This window comes from Acipenser ruthenus, chromosome 54 (assembly GCF_902713425.1).
Source record: "Acipenser ruthenus chromosome 54, fAciRut3.2 maternal haplotype, whole genome shotgun sequence".
Taxonomy (NCBI): Eukaryota; Metazoa; Chordata; class Actinopteri; order Acipenseriformes; family Acipenseridae; genus Acipenser; species Acipenser ruthenus.
The window spans coordinates 6,734,502-6,756,276 of record NC_081242.1 but is presented as its reverse complement, the minus strand read 5'-3'; the positions used below and the strand labels follow the sequence as shown (position 1 = coordinate 6,756,276).

At 37.9% G+C, this 21,775-nt stretch overlaps 1 protein-coding gene across 1 annotated transcript; it reads left to right on the top strand.

The window, feature by feature from the left end:
- The first annotated feature begins 2,121 nt into the window (after positions 1-2,121).
- LOC117398236 (uncharacterized) lies at positions 2,122-19,025 on the top strand. The gene is made up of 14 exons (XM_059016919.1): positions 2,122-2,195; positions 6,442-6,558; positions 7,024-7,134; positions 8,876-8,986; positions 9,534-9,638; positions 10,099-10,215; positions 10,663-10,743; positions 11,620-11,739; positions 12,179-12,268; positions 15,301-15,414; positions 15,834-15,920; positions 17,575-17,685; positions 18,228-18,332; positions 18,862-19,025. Exons 1-14 carry the CDS (start codon positions 2,147-2,149, stop codon positions 19,008-19,010), a joined length of 1,467 nt encoding a protein of 488 aa, XP_058872902.1. The 5' UTR covers positions 2,122-2,146; the 3' UTR covers positions 19,011-19,025.
- The last annotated feature ends 2,750 nt before the right edge of the window (positions 19,026-21,775 follow it).

Below are 21,775 nucleotides of genomic sequence, written 5' to 3'. Positions count from 1 at the left end.
TCACACAGTGAGCCGTGATTAGAACCGGAGACCTCCTGGCTACAAGTCCTTTGCTTTAACCATTGGAGCACACTGCCTCCTGAAGGTAGCATTGTAGTGAGAGCTCCAAATGAGCTGTGTACTGGGTATTTTACACGTGATAATTAAACTGCGCATGTAAATACGCAGAGCAATGCTGCTGCACCGCTGCAGTTCGCATGTTATCAAGCTTCTTGTACTTCATTGGTCCCCGGCATCTCAATGGTCAATTGTGAATACACTGCATGCAGTAGATAGAGAAATAATGGGACAACTTGTAGCTTGCTTGGGAATTGTCAGAAACATGTACATAAGAACATAAGAAGAACATAAGAAAGGTTACAAACGAGAGGAGGCCACTTGGCCCATCTTGCTCGTTTGGTCGTTAGTAGCTTATTGATCCCAGAATCTCATCAAGCAGCTTCTTGAAGGATCCCAGGGTGTCAGCTTCAACAACATTACTGGGGAGTTGATTCCACACTCCCATGGTTCTCTGTGTAAAAAAGTGCATCCTGTTTTTTGTTCTGAATGCCCCTTTATCTAATCTCCACTTGTGAGCCCTGGTCCTTGTTTCTTTTTTCATGTTGAAAAAGTCCCCTGGGTCGACATTCTCAATACCTTTTAGGATTTTGAATGTTTGAATCAGATCGCCACGTAGTCTTTTTTGTTCAAGACAATAGATTCAATTATTTTAGCTTGTCTGCATATGACATGCCTTTTAAAATCGGTATAATTCTGGTAGCTCTTCTTTGCAGTCTTTCTAGAGCAGCAATATCAATTTTGTAGCGAGATGACCAGAACTGAACACAATATTGTAGATTAGGTCTTACTAATGCATTGTAAAGTTTTAAAATTACTTCCCTTGATTTAAATTCAACACTTTTCACAATATATCTGAGCATTTTGTTGGCCTTTTTTATAACTTCCCAACATTGTCTAGATGAAGACATTTCTAAGTCAACATAAACACCTATCATAGATTCCTTCTTCAATTTTAGTATCTCCCATACGTTATTTATAATTAGAGCTTCTGTTTTTTGGGTTTTATTAATTGTATTTTTCAGTGTTTATTTTTAGCTATTTTGGGGTTTTATGTATATCTTTTTTTGGGGGGCTTTCGTTTTTGATATAGTGTAAGCAATTAGTGTTTTCGGTTACTTTCCAAAATGCTTGAGCGTTTTTCTTTTTTGTGTGTCAAAATATGTATAGTAACTGGACAGTACTTGCACACTTAAGTTGTACCCTCTTTCCTTTGCTGTCTTCCACAGCGAAATCCCTCTGGGCACAGGCACATTCTTCTGGGGTTTTTGTGAGAGGCATTTTTGTACATTTCACAACAATTCTGTTTTAAATGCTCTGTATCCCAACTGTAATACAGCTTTAAACCCCTCTAACAAGCCTCCATCCTTATTGTAATCTAGTTTAAAATCTTGCAAATGGAGTCTCCAATAGAAATGTAGGAATGTGCTGTCACTCAGTAGCTGGGGCGGGTTTAAAGTATTCCGAACGAATCAATGATGGATGCAAGTCAGGAAGGCGGGACATTGCCTAGCAGCACTGGGAAATGTATTTATTATTATTTTTGTTGTAGGTTTTATTTTTAATGGGAAAAGGGTAAAGTAAGTGTCAATAGATGAACCATTTCCACAGTTTTTTTGGTGTTTTCTGGTGTTTATTGGCTATCCAATAATATAATATTAGAGGATAAACGACAAAGCTCAGCTGAATACAGTAACAATCAAGTGCTGATGGATCCATAACCCACAAAAGCACATTCTTCCACAAATTTAATATTTAAAAAAGTAGCTCCTACTTTTGCAATGTTCTAATTGTTTCTAGGTAAACTGACAAAGTTCTCTGTGTTGCTGCTCTGATCACACAAACACTGTGTTTAACTTGAAATAATTAAACCAACTGTGCTCTAAATTACTTAATTAGACTAATAATTGGTAATAATTATTAGGAAGATAGGACGCCTAAAAAGTTCCACAACCAGTTTTTGCACATCAACCTGCAAATGTACAGATTCCTTCAAAACAAGAACAGGTTACCAGCCCGGAGTGTGTGTATAAAAGCAGCTGTTCTCTCTCTCCACCCATTTCACCTGGATCTGTCTCTGCAGAACACCATGAAGGTCGTGTTGGGCATCCTGGTTCTTCTCCACTGCGCAGCAGAGGGTATCACATACATTATATTCTTCCATTGTATTTGAATTGACCTCAATCAATGGGTTTTCTTGTTTTTTGTTTTTTTTTACAGGGTGGATTTTCATAAATAAAAACTAGCATACTGTAAAACTTGAAATAACTGCCGGGTCTCAAATAATCACCTGTCTCTAATATGCGCTGGGTCTGCTGGCAAATACTGTAAGTAAACACTGGTGGTGTTTAATTGAAGTTTTATGGTACGCACTTGGAAGAAAGTAAAGACAGGTGGAGACTTGTTTTATGTATTTGATTTTCAGATATAAAGCTGTTTGAATGTATCGATTTCGCAATTGATATTTCTTAACGTATCCAGATAATGTCTAATCAGAGTCTTAATACTAGCAACTTCAAAATCTATTTAAAAAAACACTGTTAGAAATAAAGGAACGCTTGTCAGTTCAATTACAAACATGTCAACTAGAAAAGTCTTTTTATCGTCTTCAAGTGAAGTCGTTGATATTTTTACTCCAAAGTCTACGCTACTCCATCTTTCTGAAAAGGTAAGACCAACCTTTCATATATTGTATTGTATTACATTGTTATATTTTGCTTCTTCTTGTAATTGATCTTCCTTAACCTATCCAGATAATGGTCAAATTGTCTAAACAGCACCCAATCTTAACACTGACAACCTTACATGTAACCTGCTGGTTTATATTTTGCTAGCCTTGTTTAATTCTTGAAAACCTTACTAAAGGTAGAGGTCTATGATTGAGACATGTTTTGTTTTAGGGAGGCGGGATTAAGATCCACCTCTCTTTTGACCCCAATAGGTTTGGAATGTGTTTAAATGCAAAGTGTACAGCATATTTGTTTTGATACATTAAATCTATTTTAGATTCACAGCTTTGATACAGTATAGTAGGGGAGACCGGGGCTGGTTGTCACAGTGCTCACTAGATGGTGCAGGCAGGTGATACTAACACTGAAATGTGTGTTCTATTGTCTGGAACTCAACCATCTTGTAATTTGAGGTCAATTCCATCCAGCATAAAGGTTAGCGCATATTTCATTTTTTTCATACCCAAAGTAAAAAATGTATATCTTATTATTTATGTTATAACTCTTAGTAGTATAGGAGTTTGTTTGAACTGATTGCCATGTCAATAGAACCAGATACTGGCTATCTTTTTGTGTAAAAACAAAACCAGTAGGTTCTCCCCGTAGTACTGAGAGAATTCAATTGTCATGTGCAGTCGGGTTGGGGCAGGTGGTCACATAGTTTTTGGGGTTGGTTGTAAATCCTATAGGAAGAAGTCTCTTTCTTTCTACTTTTTTTACACCAGCATGTGGGATATGTCACCATATAATGCTTATTTAAGTTATTTACTGTGTGTCCTCCAGTTCTGTGGAGGCTGTGGTATTATTTTGTAGCATGGGGCAACATTTCTCATATATATAGGTCTATATTTTTTATGTTCACATAAAAAGTAAAAATATAATTTTTTCTGTCATTGTACACAGTAGAAACTTTATGTTATTTAAAAAAACAAAAAATGTTGCATTATTGTCTACTGTAAAACCAAGGAAATACTTTGTGACAACCAACCCCCTATCGTGTGACAACCAACCCCAGTATGGGGCAGCTTGTCACAGGTGACCAGCGCATTTTCAACCATCTAAATATCATATTTGGAATAAAGTTACGCTGAAATAAAAAACACAATTTGTACGTGAAGAGTTATTCTTCAATATAACGAGGAAGCTCACAGAATGTCACCAGATCGAGGAAAATAATAAAGAGTAAAAAGTGTGACAACCAGCCCCGGTCTCCCCTAATTGATGTCTTTATATTATAACGTGACAAGCTGAAGATGGAATTGTGGTGCTATGCTCCAGTTTAGAAAATAAAAACGAATCAGTCAATAATATTGCTATATGTAGTTTATTATAACAAGCAAAAATAAAATGAAACTTTTTTAGAAGTACTGTTAATGTACAAAAGCCATTTGTTGGCACAATTTCCTCAGGAACATGACATTTAGAGTTGAGTAAAACGCCTAACCCGTCTGGTGTGTTTGGAAGGTTGAATAGCACACAGTTACAGTACTATTACTAGCCTTCCAGTTTCCTGTGCATTTAGCGTTGGAATCTGTGAGTGTCTTAAAGGTGTTTTGACGTTCCTGATACACTATTGCCTGACCCTCAAGCAGTTCTTTGGTCAAACCCAGTTATTGGCGACTAAATTAAGACTCTGATGAACATATTGAGCAAGATCAAGTATACCGACCCTTATTAAAGTTTCCCATAGTAGAAGCACAGCAAAGCGTAGCGAAAGCATGGTAAAGCACAGGTATGCATTGCAAAGCCAAGCGAAGTATGGTAAAGCATATTAAAAAGGCATGGTAAATGTATTGTATAACTATGGGAAAACTGCTAAATTACTTAGAAACTGAACGTAGTCAACGTTTATAAGGATACTGGTGATGATAGAAAATCTTACCAAGACTGTGTTACACACCCTGTCTGGTAAATTGTTTGTTTCTTCAATAAATCATTTTAGACAGAGACTAGGATAACAAATTGAAATATATGTATCCTCGGAAGTGAACAGGGCTAACACCAGCCTTGATTTTTATCTCAGAAAGTGACCAGACACTAGATTGGCTTTTAAATTGGCCAAGCAGCCTTCATTTTTGATTTACAAGCAGAACATACAAACGAGATTGCAACAAAAGTTAATAAGCGCTTAAATTTAACTAAAGCTACATATATAAGTAAGCAATAAGACACGACAGGGTGTTGGTTGTGCTAGAATACACGCATGCCCAGGGGCATAGTAAGGCAGGAGGCCAAGGTTGCTGGGACTTGTTTTTGCCTGTTGATTGTACTGTAATAATTCAATGGCTTGGAATGCCTACCAGCCAATCAGGACGCAGATATCTCCCAACCCACTTTATAATGAAAAATAACCTGTTTGATGCCAGACACACTTTATTCCAATTGTTCTGCATTACTGTATTTACATGAGACACTTCTGGTTTGAAATGAAAAGACGATGCTGAAGTTGGCTTCTTATTCGCATTCCAGCTTCTCATTTGCATCCTGCAAATGTAACACAAATTGAATAAGTAACTGGGGTGTTTCAGGGGTCACATCGCTCTGGGCCACTTATTTTAAAGTTGATTCTCACAAAGGGGAACCCCTCTGTGTCACCCATGGGTACCCCGGCCCAAAAACAGACATTATAAATCATTAACAACTACTTTTCTAATGTGCTTCAATAATCTCAGCTCCATACACCGATTTGTCCTTAATAATCTCATTTATAAATGGTTCTATAGCTATTTCTCGCTTGCTCTTACATATTTTTGTAGCATCTATTAATCATTAATAAATGGATAATAAAGTGTTTATTAGCAGACCTTATTATAAAGTGCTTTTGATTATTATTAGTCATTTAACAGACGCTTTTATCCAAAGCAATTTACAAAGACTGGGGGGGGGGGGGGGGGGGACTCTGCATTAAATCTGAACAAAGACCTATCAGTGACGGAGCAGGGAGTTGAACCAGTATAATACAGTAAAATCAAGTAAAATCAGTACAGTAAAATCAAGCATGTGCAACCAGCCAATGCAGATTGCTTTCTGTATGTTCTCCCTGTGTTCGTGTGGGTTTTCTCTGGGAACTCCGATTTCTTCCCACAGTCTAAAGACATGCTGTCTCGCAGATCGTTGGAGGGTGGATGGAGACCAAAGGCTTGCTTTATCCGGCGGCAGAAAATAAGGCACTGACTCAGCCAGTTTAACTGAAACCAACAGTTTATTAAGAAAACAATGTAACAGTACAGAGGTTGTATTCAGCACTGCAAGGCCCTCCGTGTAGTACACTCATACCGCAGCACAGTCCCGCAGTACAGTACCTCACCCTAACGCAGCTGGGAATCAGAGCGCGCCAATACTCCCGCTCCGAGTTTATATAACAAGGCTCCTTCCCGCCACACAAATGTAACAATTTCAGAGACAGAGGAGGGAGTGCTTGGGGGTTTCAATACATAAAACACAACCAATACATACAGTTGACAATACAAACACAGGAGATATTCACATACACTAGACCCCACTAGTATAACAATATAATATAATATAACAATTGCCTATCATCCCCAGTACTTCCCAGCTCTGCAGTTGAGGGCATCCATTCAGCCCTAGTGAAGCAATCTATTTGCCAGTCCCTACTGCAATATTTACCAGGTCCCACATTCTTGTTTTTTAGTGGTACAGTTGAGTTGCTACACCTGCCCTGAAACGAGTGATGAATCAATATGTACTATTACCATCTGCGGCTTCTCAGAGATTGTGTGTAAGAACACCTACAAGAGAACTGGAACAGGTAAGTGGTGACAGCGGGGTGCCCTGTCTGTCTCGAGACTCTCTCTGTCCCTCTGCCTGTTTCTCTCCATTCATTGCTTCATTGCTTTCTCTCTTATACTTTGCTCTGCTTTTACTTAGTTAAAGTGATATAAGGGTTATACTGTGTGTTTAGTTACAAACATCAATCACATATATTAACACTATTTTAAAATTATCATATATTAGAAAACATAATATACATTGTCATATATATACTGTATATGATTATATACATTGTCTATGTAAGAAGTCTTTGAAATGCTGTCCTGTATGTCATATACAGCATTATTTCTACCACAACGTGCGATTACTCCATGACAAAGATGAAACTCTTTCTTCTTGGTCTCTCATCACTTCCCGTGCTGCTGTTCAGTTTCACTCCAATGCTCAACAGTAGTTGGATATTTTGAAATACACATGTTGATCTTTCAGTATCCCTTTTTAGGACCAACTGCCACCTACTCTGTGTCAAAGACCTGTGCTACCAGCGAGACTTGTATTCCTAAACTGGATGCATTACCTCTAGTGTTTTGCTGCATAATATCCAGGTGTAATGGTAAGACCCTTTTTGTTATTCTGGTAGTTATTTATTTATATTAAATAATTATGTTATCTAATATGTGTAGGCTGTGTAAGCTGCTTTGGATAAAAGTGTCTGTGTGGAAGGATGGTGGGTAATTCACTGAAACACAAGGGAGAGGTTTTATTTGAAAACCCTGCACTAGTGCCCAGTTTTAATATTTTGGATATTTCTTTTAGGCCGCAGAGGGCGCTGTTGTCCGTGGCCTGAGTACCGACAACGGTAAACAGGACCACAGAAATACCAATACTGGTAAACAGTTAAAAGCTGGCATACTCACAGGTGCTCAAAATAATAATGAAAACAAAAGGAGATATGAAAAAGGAAAATAAAACACAGTAATAAAACTATAAAATAAAGGTGCTGCTTACGCAGTGCCTCCACTGCCGCTAAGCCGGTCAGCTCGGGATCTCTGTCCTACGCTGTTATGCACTCTACACTGGGGTGGCCAAGGTTCCCCTATCACTACACACGACCCCTCGGGTACGTAACAATATATTTTAATAAATGGTTTATTTATTACTGGCTGTCTTCCTCAGCCATGCTTGCCTGTTTTGGTCACTCGCTCCAACCACTGGCGTTCCTGCCTGGTCTGTGTTTACACTGGCCTTCTCAGCCAGCGTCTCTGTGTATTCCCAATCACGGCCACCCGAATGCACAACCAAGCACAGTACATTCCCCGAAGGCCCGCCTCTCAGCCACTCAGAGAGAGGGAAAGCCAACACACCCTCTTCCGCACCTCCCCGTATCACTGCCATGACTGACAGGCGGATCTACAAGGCTGCTGCCCCATTTCTGCAGTACCACGCATGCGCCACAGAGTCAACACAGATCTCTGTTTTAGTAAGGAAGCAAGTACCACTATTTTTAGGATTTATAGTGTTCTGAAATACTGTCTACTTAGGTTTATTTAATGTTTAAACAGGTCTGCGAAATGTCTGCGAAATCTTAATTTTATTCAGCAACATACCCATGAAAAATACATAAATTTACTGTGATTTAAGTAGACCCCTATTTATGAGTCTGATTTCTCAAGTACCGTTACCACAGATAATCCCCAATGAAATGCATGCACTAGAATGTCAGATTAATACATAGTTATTAATAAACGGTACCATTATTTATTCTCTTACCTGATGGGGAGCATTTACACTTGCTTCTTAGTAAATGGGATTTGAAGCCATTTGTACTTAAGATATTTATTTGATTGTTTCGAAATTTCACACCATTGAGTGTTGTAGTGTAATGGATTCGGTTGTAGGGTCTGTAAGTTTTATGTATTAAGTAGTTCTATTTTTAAACTGATATAGAGATTGAAGATGTTCTTTATAAGAGGAAAGGAACCATGTGTGTCGGTTAAGACTTTCATCTTTATAAACATCTGTAAAGCTCTATATTATTATGAATTAGTCATTTAACAGATGCTTTTATCCAAAGCAACTCAACAACTGCTGCTGCAGAGTCACTTCCAACAGAACCTCCTTTGTTTTAATGTTTTCAAGTCCTAATAAAAATGCCCTCCCCCACCCCCACCAAGATGAACATGGATGGGTCTACTGGTAACTGGAATATTACATATTTCATTTTAGGTAAATGCAATTCGTATTTGTAAATGATTTAAGTTTAGCAGACCCCCTTCCAATAACCCTGTCTACCCTTTTATTTGATAATGATAAATCCCCACAGCTTTGTTTCATACGTCTTGGTGGTTTTACAGTGCAGTTGATATGCTTCACATGTGATGAAACAACCGATGAAAGTTCCTGTACTCCAGGTCGATGTGCAGCTGGAGCATTCTGCCAGAGTGACTACAAACTCAACGGGGCAGGTAAACGCTTCTCCTTCATTTGGGGTTTCTATTCTTTGTGTTTCCAGTTTGGTTTGGTGCTTGTGAATTCCAGCTGGTGAACGGAGGCCATTGAGAGCAGTTGTGTTCATGTCTAAGGAGTCCATTCCTAGCAATCCTTTTTGTAATCCTCAAATCTAACATTACATACACCTCACTGCTTCATTGCTACTTTGCAGCCACATTTCCCATGTTTAGAGATTTAAAATACATAACATTCTTATCATTAACTGACTATTATTAAGCATGGTAGAACCCTGTTTTAGAATAACGGAACACATAACTTTGTACAGTATCTTATGCCTCACATATTAACTTTCAGTGGACACTTTCTTTTTTCCAAAGCATGGAATATTGTCCCACATGGAAAATTAAAAGCAGTATAGTGGAACCATAATATGTAGATGTTACTGTAGAGTCACAGAGGATTTGATTCTGTATAAATGCCTTGCTTATTGATTTGTCAGATTCACTGATTTGGCACTAGCTGGTTCTGTCACCACTAACCTTGCTTTTCTCCACCTTACAGGAGTGCCTGTTGTCACTAAGTCCTGTGCAGCTGATTGCAAAGCTGTTGACAATACAGCAGACAAAAACGTGAGGACAACTTGCTGCAAAACGGGATTTTGTAATGGTAAGGCTGCTATTAACTTATAAAATGGTTCAATCCCATTTTTTCACTTTAATCTCGGATATGTATATAGTTTAAAAACACCATGGGATGTTTTATTAATTATATTTTTATTAAATATTTGAAGCGAGACAATGTAGGTTTACGTTACAAAATGAGAAACAATGTGTTATAAAAACCGTTTATAAGGTTTAAAATTCATATTCAAGTGATCTAATCCCTAAATCCTCTCCATTTGTATAATGAAGACAGCCCTTCACCCCGCTCAGATAGTTATTTCTACAGGAAGAGGTTTGACTTTCTTAATCTTGCCACATAAAGCATCAGGCTCCTAGTTTAATTAGCCATTACAGATCGACCACAGTTTAGCTCAGTTGAATAGCCCTCCATGCCTTTGATTCTGGATGGCAGTGCAATGAGCTGCTGGAGACCTATTCATTAAACCCTTGTCTTTGTCTTTCAGAAAACGCCTTGAGTTGCAACACTTGTACTAATGAAGCTGACGAACCTAAATGTGCAGCAACAGCCTGCGCTGCAGCTGACACACGATGTCAGAGCACTTATACCCTCACTGCCCCAGGTAAGCTGTGATCACAAGGGGAAAGGTGACTGATACCTGTGTCTCTGTCGCCAGCTCGTTCCTCCTCTGCACATTTAAAAGGACAAGGGCCTGTGGGTCCACTCCATAGTAAATGTATGTTGTGGTATTTGTGAAGTACACTGAGAGTCTTGAAGGTTGCAGGTTCATGATTACAGTCTGAGTACTGAGAGAGAGGACCTGTTTCAGAGCTCAGTAGAGGCTACAGGGGGTGCTTTTAACTTTGGAGTTTTTTCAGAGAGTCAGACATTGCGATGCATGACAGAACATGATAAGCGAAGTGATTTATAAACAGCAAAATATTTACATCCATTATATGCAATTGTGTTGTGACTTCCAGGACCCCCTTGACAATGAGAATACATTTAATGTCAATTGATTGCTAAGGGTATCTGGTGTTTAACCTTGTTTGTTGTATCACTTTTATAGATGTTCCAGTATCAAAGGCATGTGCTCAGGATTGCACACCATCCGCTACTGTGAAGTGCTGCGGTACATCTCAGTGTAACGGTAATGCTAACGTTATTGTTAATTATACAATGGCAGTCACTGAGGCGGCACACTGATTGGTCACATGTTCACATGTTCTAACTGGTGAACTTTAACAAAACACCACCTGGAGGCAAACAAACAAAACAACGGGAATCAGAAATAAAATAAAAAATAAAAGGGCTGTAATCATCCTCCAGTGTAGCTGCTCTCACTCAAACTTGAAACCTTATTGAATACTTGCACTGCACTGTCTCTTTGTGTAGTCACACAACTTCACCCTGGTAAATGAGATCTCATTGCAGAAAGAGATTGCTAAAAAATAGTGATCGTTCAAGTTAATAGTTATAACTCAGCTGCATTCAGGTTAGGCTTTTAGCAGAGATACTGAGATGCATCCAGGTTAGGCTTTTATTATTAGTAGTAATTTAGCAGACACTTCTATCCAAAGTGACTTACAGAGACTAGTGGGTGAACTATGTATCACAACTGCTGCTGCAGAGTCACTTCCAATAGGACCTGGGCTTTATGTCTCTGAAGGACGGAGCACAAGGAGGTTAAGTGACTTGCTCAGGGTTACACACAGTGAGTCAGTGGCTGACCATGGAACCTCCTGGTAATAACCTACTTTCTTTAACAACTGGACCACCAAGCCTCCTTTGTATCATAGGTACTGAGATAAGGGGAGATCTAGTCAATAATAAGGGGAGCTCTGGAAATGTGAAACTTACAAATGTCAAGTAGACAGTAATGTTTTATCAATAGGTCTTTATCAATGTTTCATTTTGAAGAGATTGATAAACGTGTTGAAACACTATCAGGTATGTGTCTATTTGAGCCAGCCGTAGCCCAGCCTCTCCTTCCTTATTCATTGGCTCTCCCTGGCTTGTTTTGCAGTGGACCTCTTGAAATGCTACACCTGCACCGACTTGACAGATGAATCTAAGTGTAAAGATATAACAGTCTGTGGGTTCGGTGACAAGTTCTGTAAAACCACTTATAAACTAACTGGAACTGGTAAGTAATGATCCCTATGAGCCGGGTTTCTCTGAATATAACAAGTTTACCTCACTTCTCTTTCTCTCGTACATTCCTACTTAGTGTTGGCATTAACATGGATTTTTCCAGCAGCTTCTTTCTAAATAAAGACAAGAACATCTTTGCAGCCATCACAAGAGTCAAGTTTACATTGCACTAATATTTCCCACATTCAAGTCGCCATTCAATCAGCTAACAATAGTATTCAAGACAGATAAATGGATCTCTACAATCAGGGCTGTTTTGTAAATGTACCTCCACCTACAAATCCAAGCCAAAATACTTTTATTACATGCTTCCCACTGTCTTTATTCTCTAATACAATGTTTGAAATGGCAAGAGTAACAAAGCCCTGTGTCAATTGATGAGATAATAGTTATAGAATTATGACTAACTTTCTTTTTGGATTCATTGATAGGTGTCACCGTCAGCAAGGGATGTGCATCAACTTGTACTGTAACAACAGCTTTCCCGCGAGATGAGTGCTGTCAGGGAAAACTGTGTAACGGTAATACAGATACTATTGTAATATTGTTTATAAAATTAAAACTACAGGTGTTCTAATACATTTTTTTTGACTGCATATATCTTTATTGTAAAACGCACATATATAAACAGAGCAGTCAGTACTTTTTTTTACACCTTGCTTAAAACAACTATGAAAGCACTTTAATCTGTCAAATGGCATGTACTACTGGGAGAACCTACTGGTTTTGTTTTTACACCAAAAGATAGCCAGTATCTGGTTCTATTAACATGGCCATCAGTTCAAACAAACTACAATACTACTAAGAGTTATAACATAAATAACAAGATATACATGTTTTACTTTGGGTATGAACAAAATGAAATATGTGCTAACCTTTATGCTGGATGGAATTGACCTCAAATTACAAGATGGTTGAGTTCCAGACAATAGAACACACATTTCAGTGTTAGTATCACCTGCCTGCACCATCTAGTGAGCACTGAGACAACAAGCCCTGGTCTCCCCTACTGGTGAAGGTAGAAAATCTTACAATGCCTGTCTGGTAAACTGTTTGTTCCTGCACTAAATAATTTTAGACAGAGACTAGGATAACAAATTGAAATATACGTATCCTTGGAAGTGGACAGGCTAACATCAGCCTTGATTTTATCTCAGAAAGTGACCAGACAGCAGGGTTGGCGATTTTTTTATTTATTTTTAAACCACTAGATTGGCTTTTAAATTGGCCATCAGCCTTCATTTTTGATTTACAAGCAGAACGTACAAACGAGATTGCAACAAAGTTAATAAGCGATTACATTTAACGAGCTATATAAGAAGACACTGTAAGACGCTATAAGCAATAAGACACGACAGTGTGTTGGTTGTGCTAGAATAAGGAGGCTGTGTGGTCCAGTGGTTAAAGAAAAGGGCTTGTCACCAGGAGGTCCCGGGTTCAAATCCCACCTCAGTCACTGACTCACTGTGTGACCCTGAGCAAGTCACTTAACCTCATTGTGCTCTGTCTTTCAGGTGAGATGTAGTTGTAAGTGACTCTGCAGCTGATGCATAGTTCACACACCCTAGTCTCTGTAAGTCGCTTTGGATAAAGGCGTCTGCTGAATAAACTAATAATAATAACCGCACGCCCAGGGGCATAGTAAGGCAGGAGGCCAAGGTTGCTGGGACTTGTTCTTGCCTGTTGATTGTACTGTAATAATTCAATGGCTTGGAATGCCTACCAGCCAATCAGGACGCAGATATCTCCCAACCCACTTTATAATGAAAAATAACCTGTTTGATGCCAGACACACTTTATTCCAATTGTTCTGCATTACTGTATTTACATGAGGCACTTCTGGTTTCAAATGAAAAAGTAAGACTTATAAGACGATGCTGAAGCTGGCTTCTTATTCGCCAGCTTCTTATTCGCATTCCAGCTTCTCATTTGCATCCTGCAAATGTAACACAAATTGAATAAGTAACTGGGGTATTTCAGGGGTTAAATCGCTCTGGGCCACTTATTTTAAAGTTGATTCTCACAAAGGGGAACCCCTCTGTGTCACCCATGGGTACCCCGGCCCAAAAACAGACATTATAAATCATTAATAACTACTTTTATAATGTGCTTCAATAATCTCAGCTCCATCCACCGATTTGTCCTTAATAATCTAATTTATAAATGGTTCTATAGCTATTTCTTGCTTGAGCTTTCATATTTATATAGCATCTATTAATCATTAATAAATGGATAATAAAGTGTTTATTAGCAGACCTTATTATAAAGTGCTTTTGATTATTATTAGTCATTTTATCAGACACTTTTATCCAAAGCAATTTACAAAGACTAGGGGGTGAACTCTGCATTAACATCTGAACAAAGACCTGTCAGTGACGGAGCAGCGAGTTGAATCAGGAACCTGCTGATATCAAGACCCTTTCTCTAACCACTGGACCACCAAGCCTCCTTGATGGAACCATCTTGACACACTGAAATAGACTTGCAATTTCAAACAAGAAAAGACAAAAACCTTGAAATACTCGGGTTTCTACCAATAACAGAAGAATTTAAATACACTTTTGTAAAAGAGCTAGAAAATGACAATACAAGAAAAAGAGAAAACTTGCTGACCAAAAACGTACAAAGTCATACAGCATTGTGCAAATGTATCGGAACACCTCAAGATGTGTCATTTCTATGCTTTATATTCCTACCTGTGTGATTTACATTTTTCACTGAGTAATCAGTGATATACAAACAATTGGCACTTGTGTCAAAATGTTAGACCACTTTGTGCTTTAATCTTAAACAGCCATGTGCTCCTTTTCTCTTTGTTTTTTTTAATGCATTGCATTTGTGGCCTATTGAAGTCATCAGTATATTAGTCCAGTTTTACAATTTAGACTAATTTGCTTATTTTTACAATTTTCCAAGGTTTTCAGATTTCTAAAAGCAACCAGCTGTCCAATGATCTCAAAGATAACACAAGTGTAAAGAATTTTAAAAAAAAGCTTTGCAAAGGACTTTGTAATTGATTTATTTATGTATTTCTTGCAAAGGGCTACGCATGTTTTTATTTATTTGTAGTAGCTTCAGTACTTTTTTACACCTTGCTTAAAACAACTATCATTTTATGAGTCAAATGGCAATCATTTTAAATGTTGATTAAATCCTGTAAAAAAAAAAAAAAACTGAATGAAGTGGTCTCTAAACCCCTCATAATTTTATTTTGTATCTATTTGGTCAAACTAGCTTGACAGGGTAACTTCCAGCAGAACCCAGCTTTTAATAAATGATCGCTTGGTACAGCCTTCAGTTACAGTAGAAAGCTCATTGTTGAAGTCTCGCGAGCACCACACCACAGACGCAATGTGATTTTAAAATTGACAATGAGACACTTTTGAAACAACATGACCATACACCCATTGCTGGTACTGGGAATCCAATACTGGTACGTATCCTCGGAAGTGGACAGGGCTAACACCAGAAATGACCAGACTGTGCTGTACTGCTTAATTAACAAGGGTGATATGAATGTGTCATTTGAATTCTTCTTGTGCTTTCCTCACAGTGCAAACCCTGTCATGCTTTACTTGTGCTGCTGGGACTGATGAAGCCTCTTGTACGTTGATTACTAACTGCGGAGCTGGTGAAACATGGTGTTTCAGTACTTTTATAGTGTCAGGTAAAATCAGTGCAGACGCACTCTCCTTCTCCACCTTACACCCATACTCGCTCATTCTCTCCCTTACAATCACACAGACTCATTAAATTGTCAGCATTGGACAAGTGGGGGGGGGGGATTAAACAAAACAAACAAAAAAAACACTTCCTCACATCGGGTGGAAGAATTTTTTTACCAAAAATGTGTGTTAAGGAACAAGATAATGAAGCAAACAATGACAATGATGTATAGAAAACTAAAACCAGGGTTTTAACACTGTGTATCATTTATTACCTTAAGAAAAGTAATAAGTAGGGTTACATTTCCACAATTAAAAAATAAATAAAATGGTCCAATGTTGAACGATGGACAAAGAATCTTGAGTTTGTGGTTATGGGATCTCTGAACAGTTTGAATTTCTTTCTGCATTGCTCTCTTAGGAAGCACCATCACTGTTGAAAAAGGCTGCGCACCCACTTGTGTACCTGACCCACAAACATTCTGTTGCACTACGAACGACTGCAATGGTAAGCCTTTTACTTGTACTATTCATGTTAACACTAGCATGCCTCCTGCTGTTGAAATCAGTACTTTAGACAAGAACTCTAAAGAATGTCTCCCCAATTGAGAAAATAAAGATCTGAATTTAGCTTACATTTCATTTATAGTCAGAAAGCAGGGATTGTATTGCACCAAATACAGGCACTTTGTTTTTAACAAGGGGTAGAAACTTTGGTGTAAAGCTGTGTCACAAAGTTTTTTTCCAGATAATCAGCCAGCACGCTGCACACCAGCCACCATGGGTCATATCCTAGGGGCTCTGCATCTGGATGCAGCCACAATATGTACTATTAGCTTGGGATCTGCTGACAAATGGCTAATCTGATTTGCATGTGCACTGTAAGCACACGCATACATGCACACGCACATGCACACTTGAATGTGAAAAGACCTCAAAGTCCATAATGTTATACCAAATAGAGTTCTACATTTTCCTTAATGTAATTTAATGTGTATTTTTAATAAATCTGCTGAAAATTACGTTACAAATCGCACTGTACACAGGGACATTTTAACACTGTGATCCTCCTATATACTGTAATTAATTAATTTAATAATAACAATAATAATAATAATAATAATATGCTCACGTTGAAAATATCAGCTCTGTAGGGTTTCCTGTAAAATGCACAACACATTATTGATTTCAATAGTTTACAAAAGGACCTGTCAAATTAGCTGTTAGCAGTGGTTAAGGGATTCAGCTGGTTACCTGACTAACTATTCATTTCTAAAGCCTCTGTTATTCATGAGTCTGATTTCTCAAGTACCATTACCACAGATAATCCCCAATGAAATGCATGCACTAGAATGTCAGATTAATACATAGTTATTAATAAACGGTACCATTATTTATTCTCTTACCTGATGGGGAGCATTTACAATTGCTTCTTAGTAAATGGGATTTGAAGTCATTTGTACTTAAGATATTTATTTGATTGTTTCGAAATTTCACACCATTGAGTGTTGTAGTGTAATGGATTCGGTTGTAGGGTCTGTAAGTTTTATGTATTAAGTAGTTTTATTTTTAAACTGATATAGAGATTGAAGATGTTCTTTATAAGAGGAAAGGAACCATGTGAGCCTGTTAAGAACTTTCATCTTTATAAACATCTGTAAAGCTCTATATTATTATCAATTAGCTATTTAACAGATGTTTTTATCCAAAGCAACTCAACAACTGCTGCTGCAGAGTCACTTCCAATAAGACCTCCTTTGTTTTATGTCTCATCCGAAGTGTGCAGATACTCAGATAGGCAGAGGAATTCATTTACATTAAATTAAATTAATTTAAACCCAATTAAACTTTGTGAAACCGTGTTAATTACACCTGCATAACAATTCATTCTACATACTATAGAAACATGTGAAAATATTTACTAAGAAGAAACAATAGGTATAAATTAATCAAGTCCTAATAAAAATGCCCCCCCCCCCAAGATGAACATGGATGGGTCTACTGGTAACTGGAATATTCCATATTACATTTTAGGTAAATGCAATTCGTATTTGTAAATGATTTAAGTTTAGCAGACCCCCCTCCAATAACCCTGTCTACCCTTTTATTTGAAAATGATGAATCCCCAAAGCTTTGTTTGATACATCTTGGTGGTTTTACAGCGCACTTGATATGCCTCACATGTGATGAAACAGACGATGAAAGTTTCTGTACTCCGAGTCCATGTGCAGCTGAAGCATTCTGCAAGAGTGACTACAAACTCAACGGGGCAGGTAAGCGTTTCTCCTTCATTTGGGGTTTCTATTCTTTGTGTTTCCAGTTTGGTGCTTGTGAATTCCAGCTGGTGAACGGAGGCCGTTGAGAGCAGTTGTGTTCATGTCTAAGGAGTCCATTCCTAGCAATCCTTTTCGTAATCCTCAAATCTAACATCACATACACCTCACTGCTTCATTGCTACTTTGCAGCCACATTTCCCATGTTTAGAGATTTAAAATACATAACTTTATTATCATCAACTGACTATTATTAAGCATGGTAGAGCCCTGTTTTAGAATAACGGAACACATAACTTTGTACAGTAACTTATGCCTCACATATTAACCTTCAGTGGACACTTTCTTTTTTCCAGAGCATGCAATATTGTCCCACATGGAAAAATAAAAGCAGTATGCTGGTACCGTAATATGTACATGTTAGTGTAGAGTCACCGAGGATTTGATTCTGTATAAATGCCCTGCTTATTGATTTGTCAGAATCACTGATTTGGCACTAGCTGGTTCTGTCACCACTAACCTTGCTTTTCTCCACCTTACAGGAGTGCCTGTTGTCACTAAGTCCTGTGCAGCTGATTGCAAAGCTGTTGACAATACAGCAGACAAAAACGTGAGGACAACTTGCTGCAAAACAGGCTATTGTAATGGTAAGGCTGCTATTAAACGTTAAAACAGTTCCACCCAAGCCTTAAAATCCACCAAATTGATACATTTTTGGTTTGCTTGTGTATGTTTTATTTTCACATTAATCTTTGATATGTATATAGTTTAAAAACACCATGGGATGTTTTATTAATTATATTTTTATTACATTTTTGAAGAGAGACAATGTTGGTTTATGTTACAAAATGAGAAACAAGGACACAATATTACTAAAGTGTTATATTAACCCTTTTTATTGTTTAAAATTAATATTCAAGTGATCTAATCCCTAAATCCTCTCTTCGTTTGTATCACGAAGACAGCCCTTCTCCTCGCTCACATAGTTATTTCTACAGGAAGAGGTTTGACTTTCTTAATCTTGCCACACAAAGCATCAGGTTCCTAGTTTAATTAGCCATTACAGATCGACCACAGTTTAGCTCAATTGAATAGCCCTCCATGCCTTTGATTCTGGATGGCAGTGCAATGAGCTGCTGGAGACCGATTCATTAAACCCCTGTGTTTGACTTTCAGGAAATGCCTTGAGTTGCAACACTTGTACTAATGAAGCTGACGAACCAAAATGTGCAGCAACAGCCTGCGCTGCAACTGACAAACTATGTCAGAGCACTTATACCCTCACTGCACCAGGTAAGCTGGATCACAAGGGGAAAGGTGACTGATACCTGTGTCTCTGTCACCAGCTCGTTCCTCTTTTGCACATTTAAAGGACAAGGGCCTGTGGGTCCACTCCATAGTAAATGTATGTTGTGGTATTTGTGAAGTACAGTGAGAGTCTTGAAGGTTGCAGGTTCATGATTACACTCTGAGTTGACTTATAAACAATAAAATTAATACAATAGTTAACTGTGGTTTTCCAGACCTGTAATTTGCTCTATATGGCACTTTATCACAGACCTTTTTGCACTGTATTTTAATAAGGGGTTGATATATCACCCAGGCTGTGGGAATCACCTGTGAGATTAATAAAGAGTTCATACGATGGTGGTATTGAGATCTATATTTACATACATTACATGCAGTGGTGTTGTGCCTTCCAGGACCCCCTTGACAATGAGAATACATTCAATGTCAATTGATTGCTAAGGGTGTCTGGTGCTGAATCTTGTTTGTTGTATTACTTTTATAGATGTTCCAGTATCAAAGGCATGTGCTGAGGCTTGCACACCATCCGCTACTGTGAAGTGCTGCGGTACATCTCAGTGTAACGGTAATGCTAACGTTATTGTTAATTATACAATGGCAGTCACTGAGGCGGCACACTGATTGGTCACATGTTCACATGTTCTAACTGGAGAACTTTAACAAAACACCACCTGGAGGCAAACAAACAAAACAACGGGAATCAGAAATAAAATAAAAAATAAAAGGGCTGTAATCATCCTCCAGTGTAGCTGCTCTCGCTCAAACTAGAAACCTTATTGAATCCTTGCACTACACTGTCTCTTTGTGTAGTCACACAACTTCACCCTGGTAAATGGGATCTCATTGCAGAAAGAGATTGCTAAAAAATAGTTATCGTTCAAGTTAATAGTTATAACTCAGCTGCATCCGGGTTAGGCTTTTAGCAGAGATACTGAGATGAGATGGGCTGGGTAACAGTCAATGATAAGGGGAGCAGTGAAATGTTCACATTTACAAATGTCAAGTAGACAGTAATGTTTTATCAATAGGACTTTATCAATGTTTCATTATGAAGAGATTGATAAACGTGTTGAAACACTATCAGGTATGTGTCTAATTGAGCCAGCCGTAGCCCAGCCTCTCCTTCCTTATTCATTGTCTCTCCCTGGCTTGTTTTGCAGTGGACCTCTTGAAATGCTACACCTGCACTGACTTGACAGATGAATCTAATTGTAAAGATATAACAGTCTGTGGGTATGGTGACAAGTTCTGTAAAACCACTTACAAACTAACTGGAACTGGTAAGTAATGATCCCTATGAGCCGGGTTTCTCTGACTATAACAAGTTTAACTGGCTTCTCTTTCTCTCGTACATTCCTACTTAGTGTTGGGATTAACATAGATTTTTCCAGCAGCTTCTTTCTAAATAAGGACAAGAACATATTTGCAGTCATCACAAGAGACAAGTTTACATTGCACTAATGTTTCCCACATTTAAGTCACCATTCAATCAGCTAACAATAGTATTCAAGCCAGATAAATGTATCTCTACAATCAGGGCTGTTTTGAAAATGTACCTCCACCTACAAATCCAAGCTAAAATACTTTTTATTACAGGCTTCACATTGTTTTTATTCTCTAATACAATGTTTGAAATGGCAAGAGTAACAAAGGCCTGTGTCAATTGATGAGATAATAGTTATAGAATTATGACTAACTTTCTTTTTGCATTCATTGATAGTTGTCACCGTCAGCAAGGGATGTGCATCAACTTGTACTGTAACAACAGCTTTCCCGCGAGATGAGTGCTGTGAGGGAGAACTGTGTAACGGTAATACAGATACTATTGTAATATTGTTTATAAAATTAAAACTACAGGTGTTCTAATACATTTATTTTGACTGCATATATATTTATTGTAAAACGTACATATATAAACAGAGCAGTCAGTACTTTTTTTTACACCTTGCTTAAAACAACTATGAAAGCACTTTTATCTGTCAAATGGCAATTATTTAAAATGTTGATTAAATGCTGTAAATAAAAAAAAAAAAAAACAGAATGAAGAGCTCCCTCAATTTTCAAGTACCATTACCACAGATAATCCCCAATGAAATGCATGCACTAGAATGTCAGATTAATACATAGTTATTAATAAACGGTACCATTAATTATTCTCTTACCTGATGGGGAGCATTTACACTTGCTTCTTAGTAAATGGGATTTGAAGCCATTTGTACTTAAGATATTTATGTGATTCTTTCTAAATTTCACACCATTGAGTGTTGTAGTGTAATGGATTCGGTTGTAGGGTCTGTAAGTTTTATGTATTAAGTAGTTTTATTTTTAAACTGATATAGAGATTGAAGATGTTCTTTATAAGAGGAAAGGAACCATGTGTGCCTGTTAAGACTTTCATCTTTATAAACATATTTATAGCTCTATATTATTATGAATTAGTTATTTAACAGATGTTTTTATCCAAAGCGACTCAACAACTGCTGCTGCAGTCACTTCCAATCGGACCTTGTTTGTTTAACGTCTCATCCGAGGGACGGAGCACAAGGAGGTTAAGAGACTTGCTCAGGGTCTCACACACTCAGCTTGACACGATGGTTGAGCTGGGATTGAATCTTTAACCACTGGACCACCAAGCCCCCTACTTACTCAAATGTATTGTTTAAACTAGGTCTTGCTTGTTTTACAGATAAATTGATTTGCTTCAAATGTGCTGAAACAACCGATGAAAGTTCCTGTACTTCGAGTCCATGTGCAGCTGAAGCATTCTGCAAGAGTGACTACA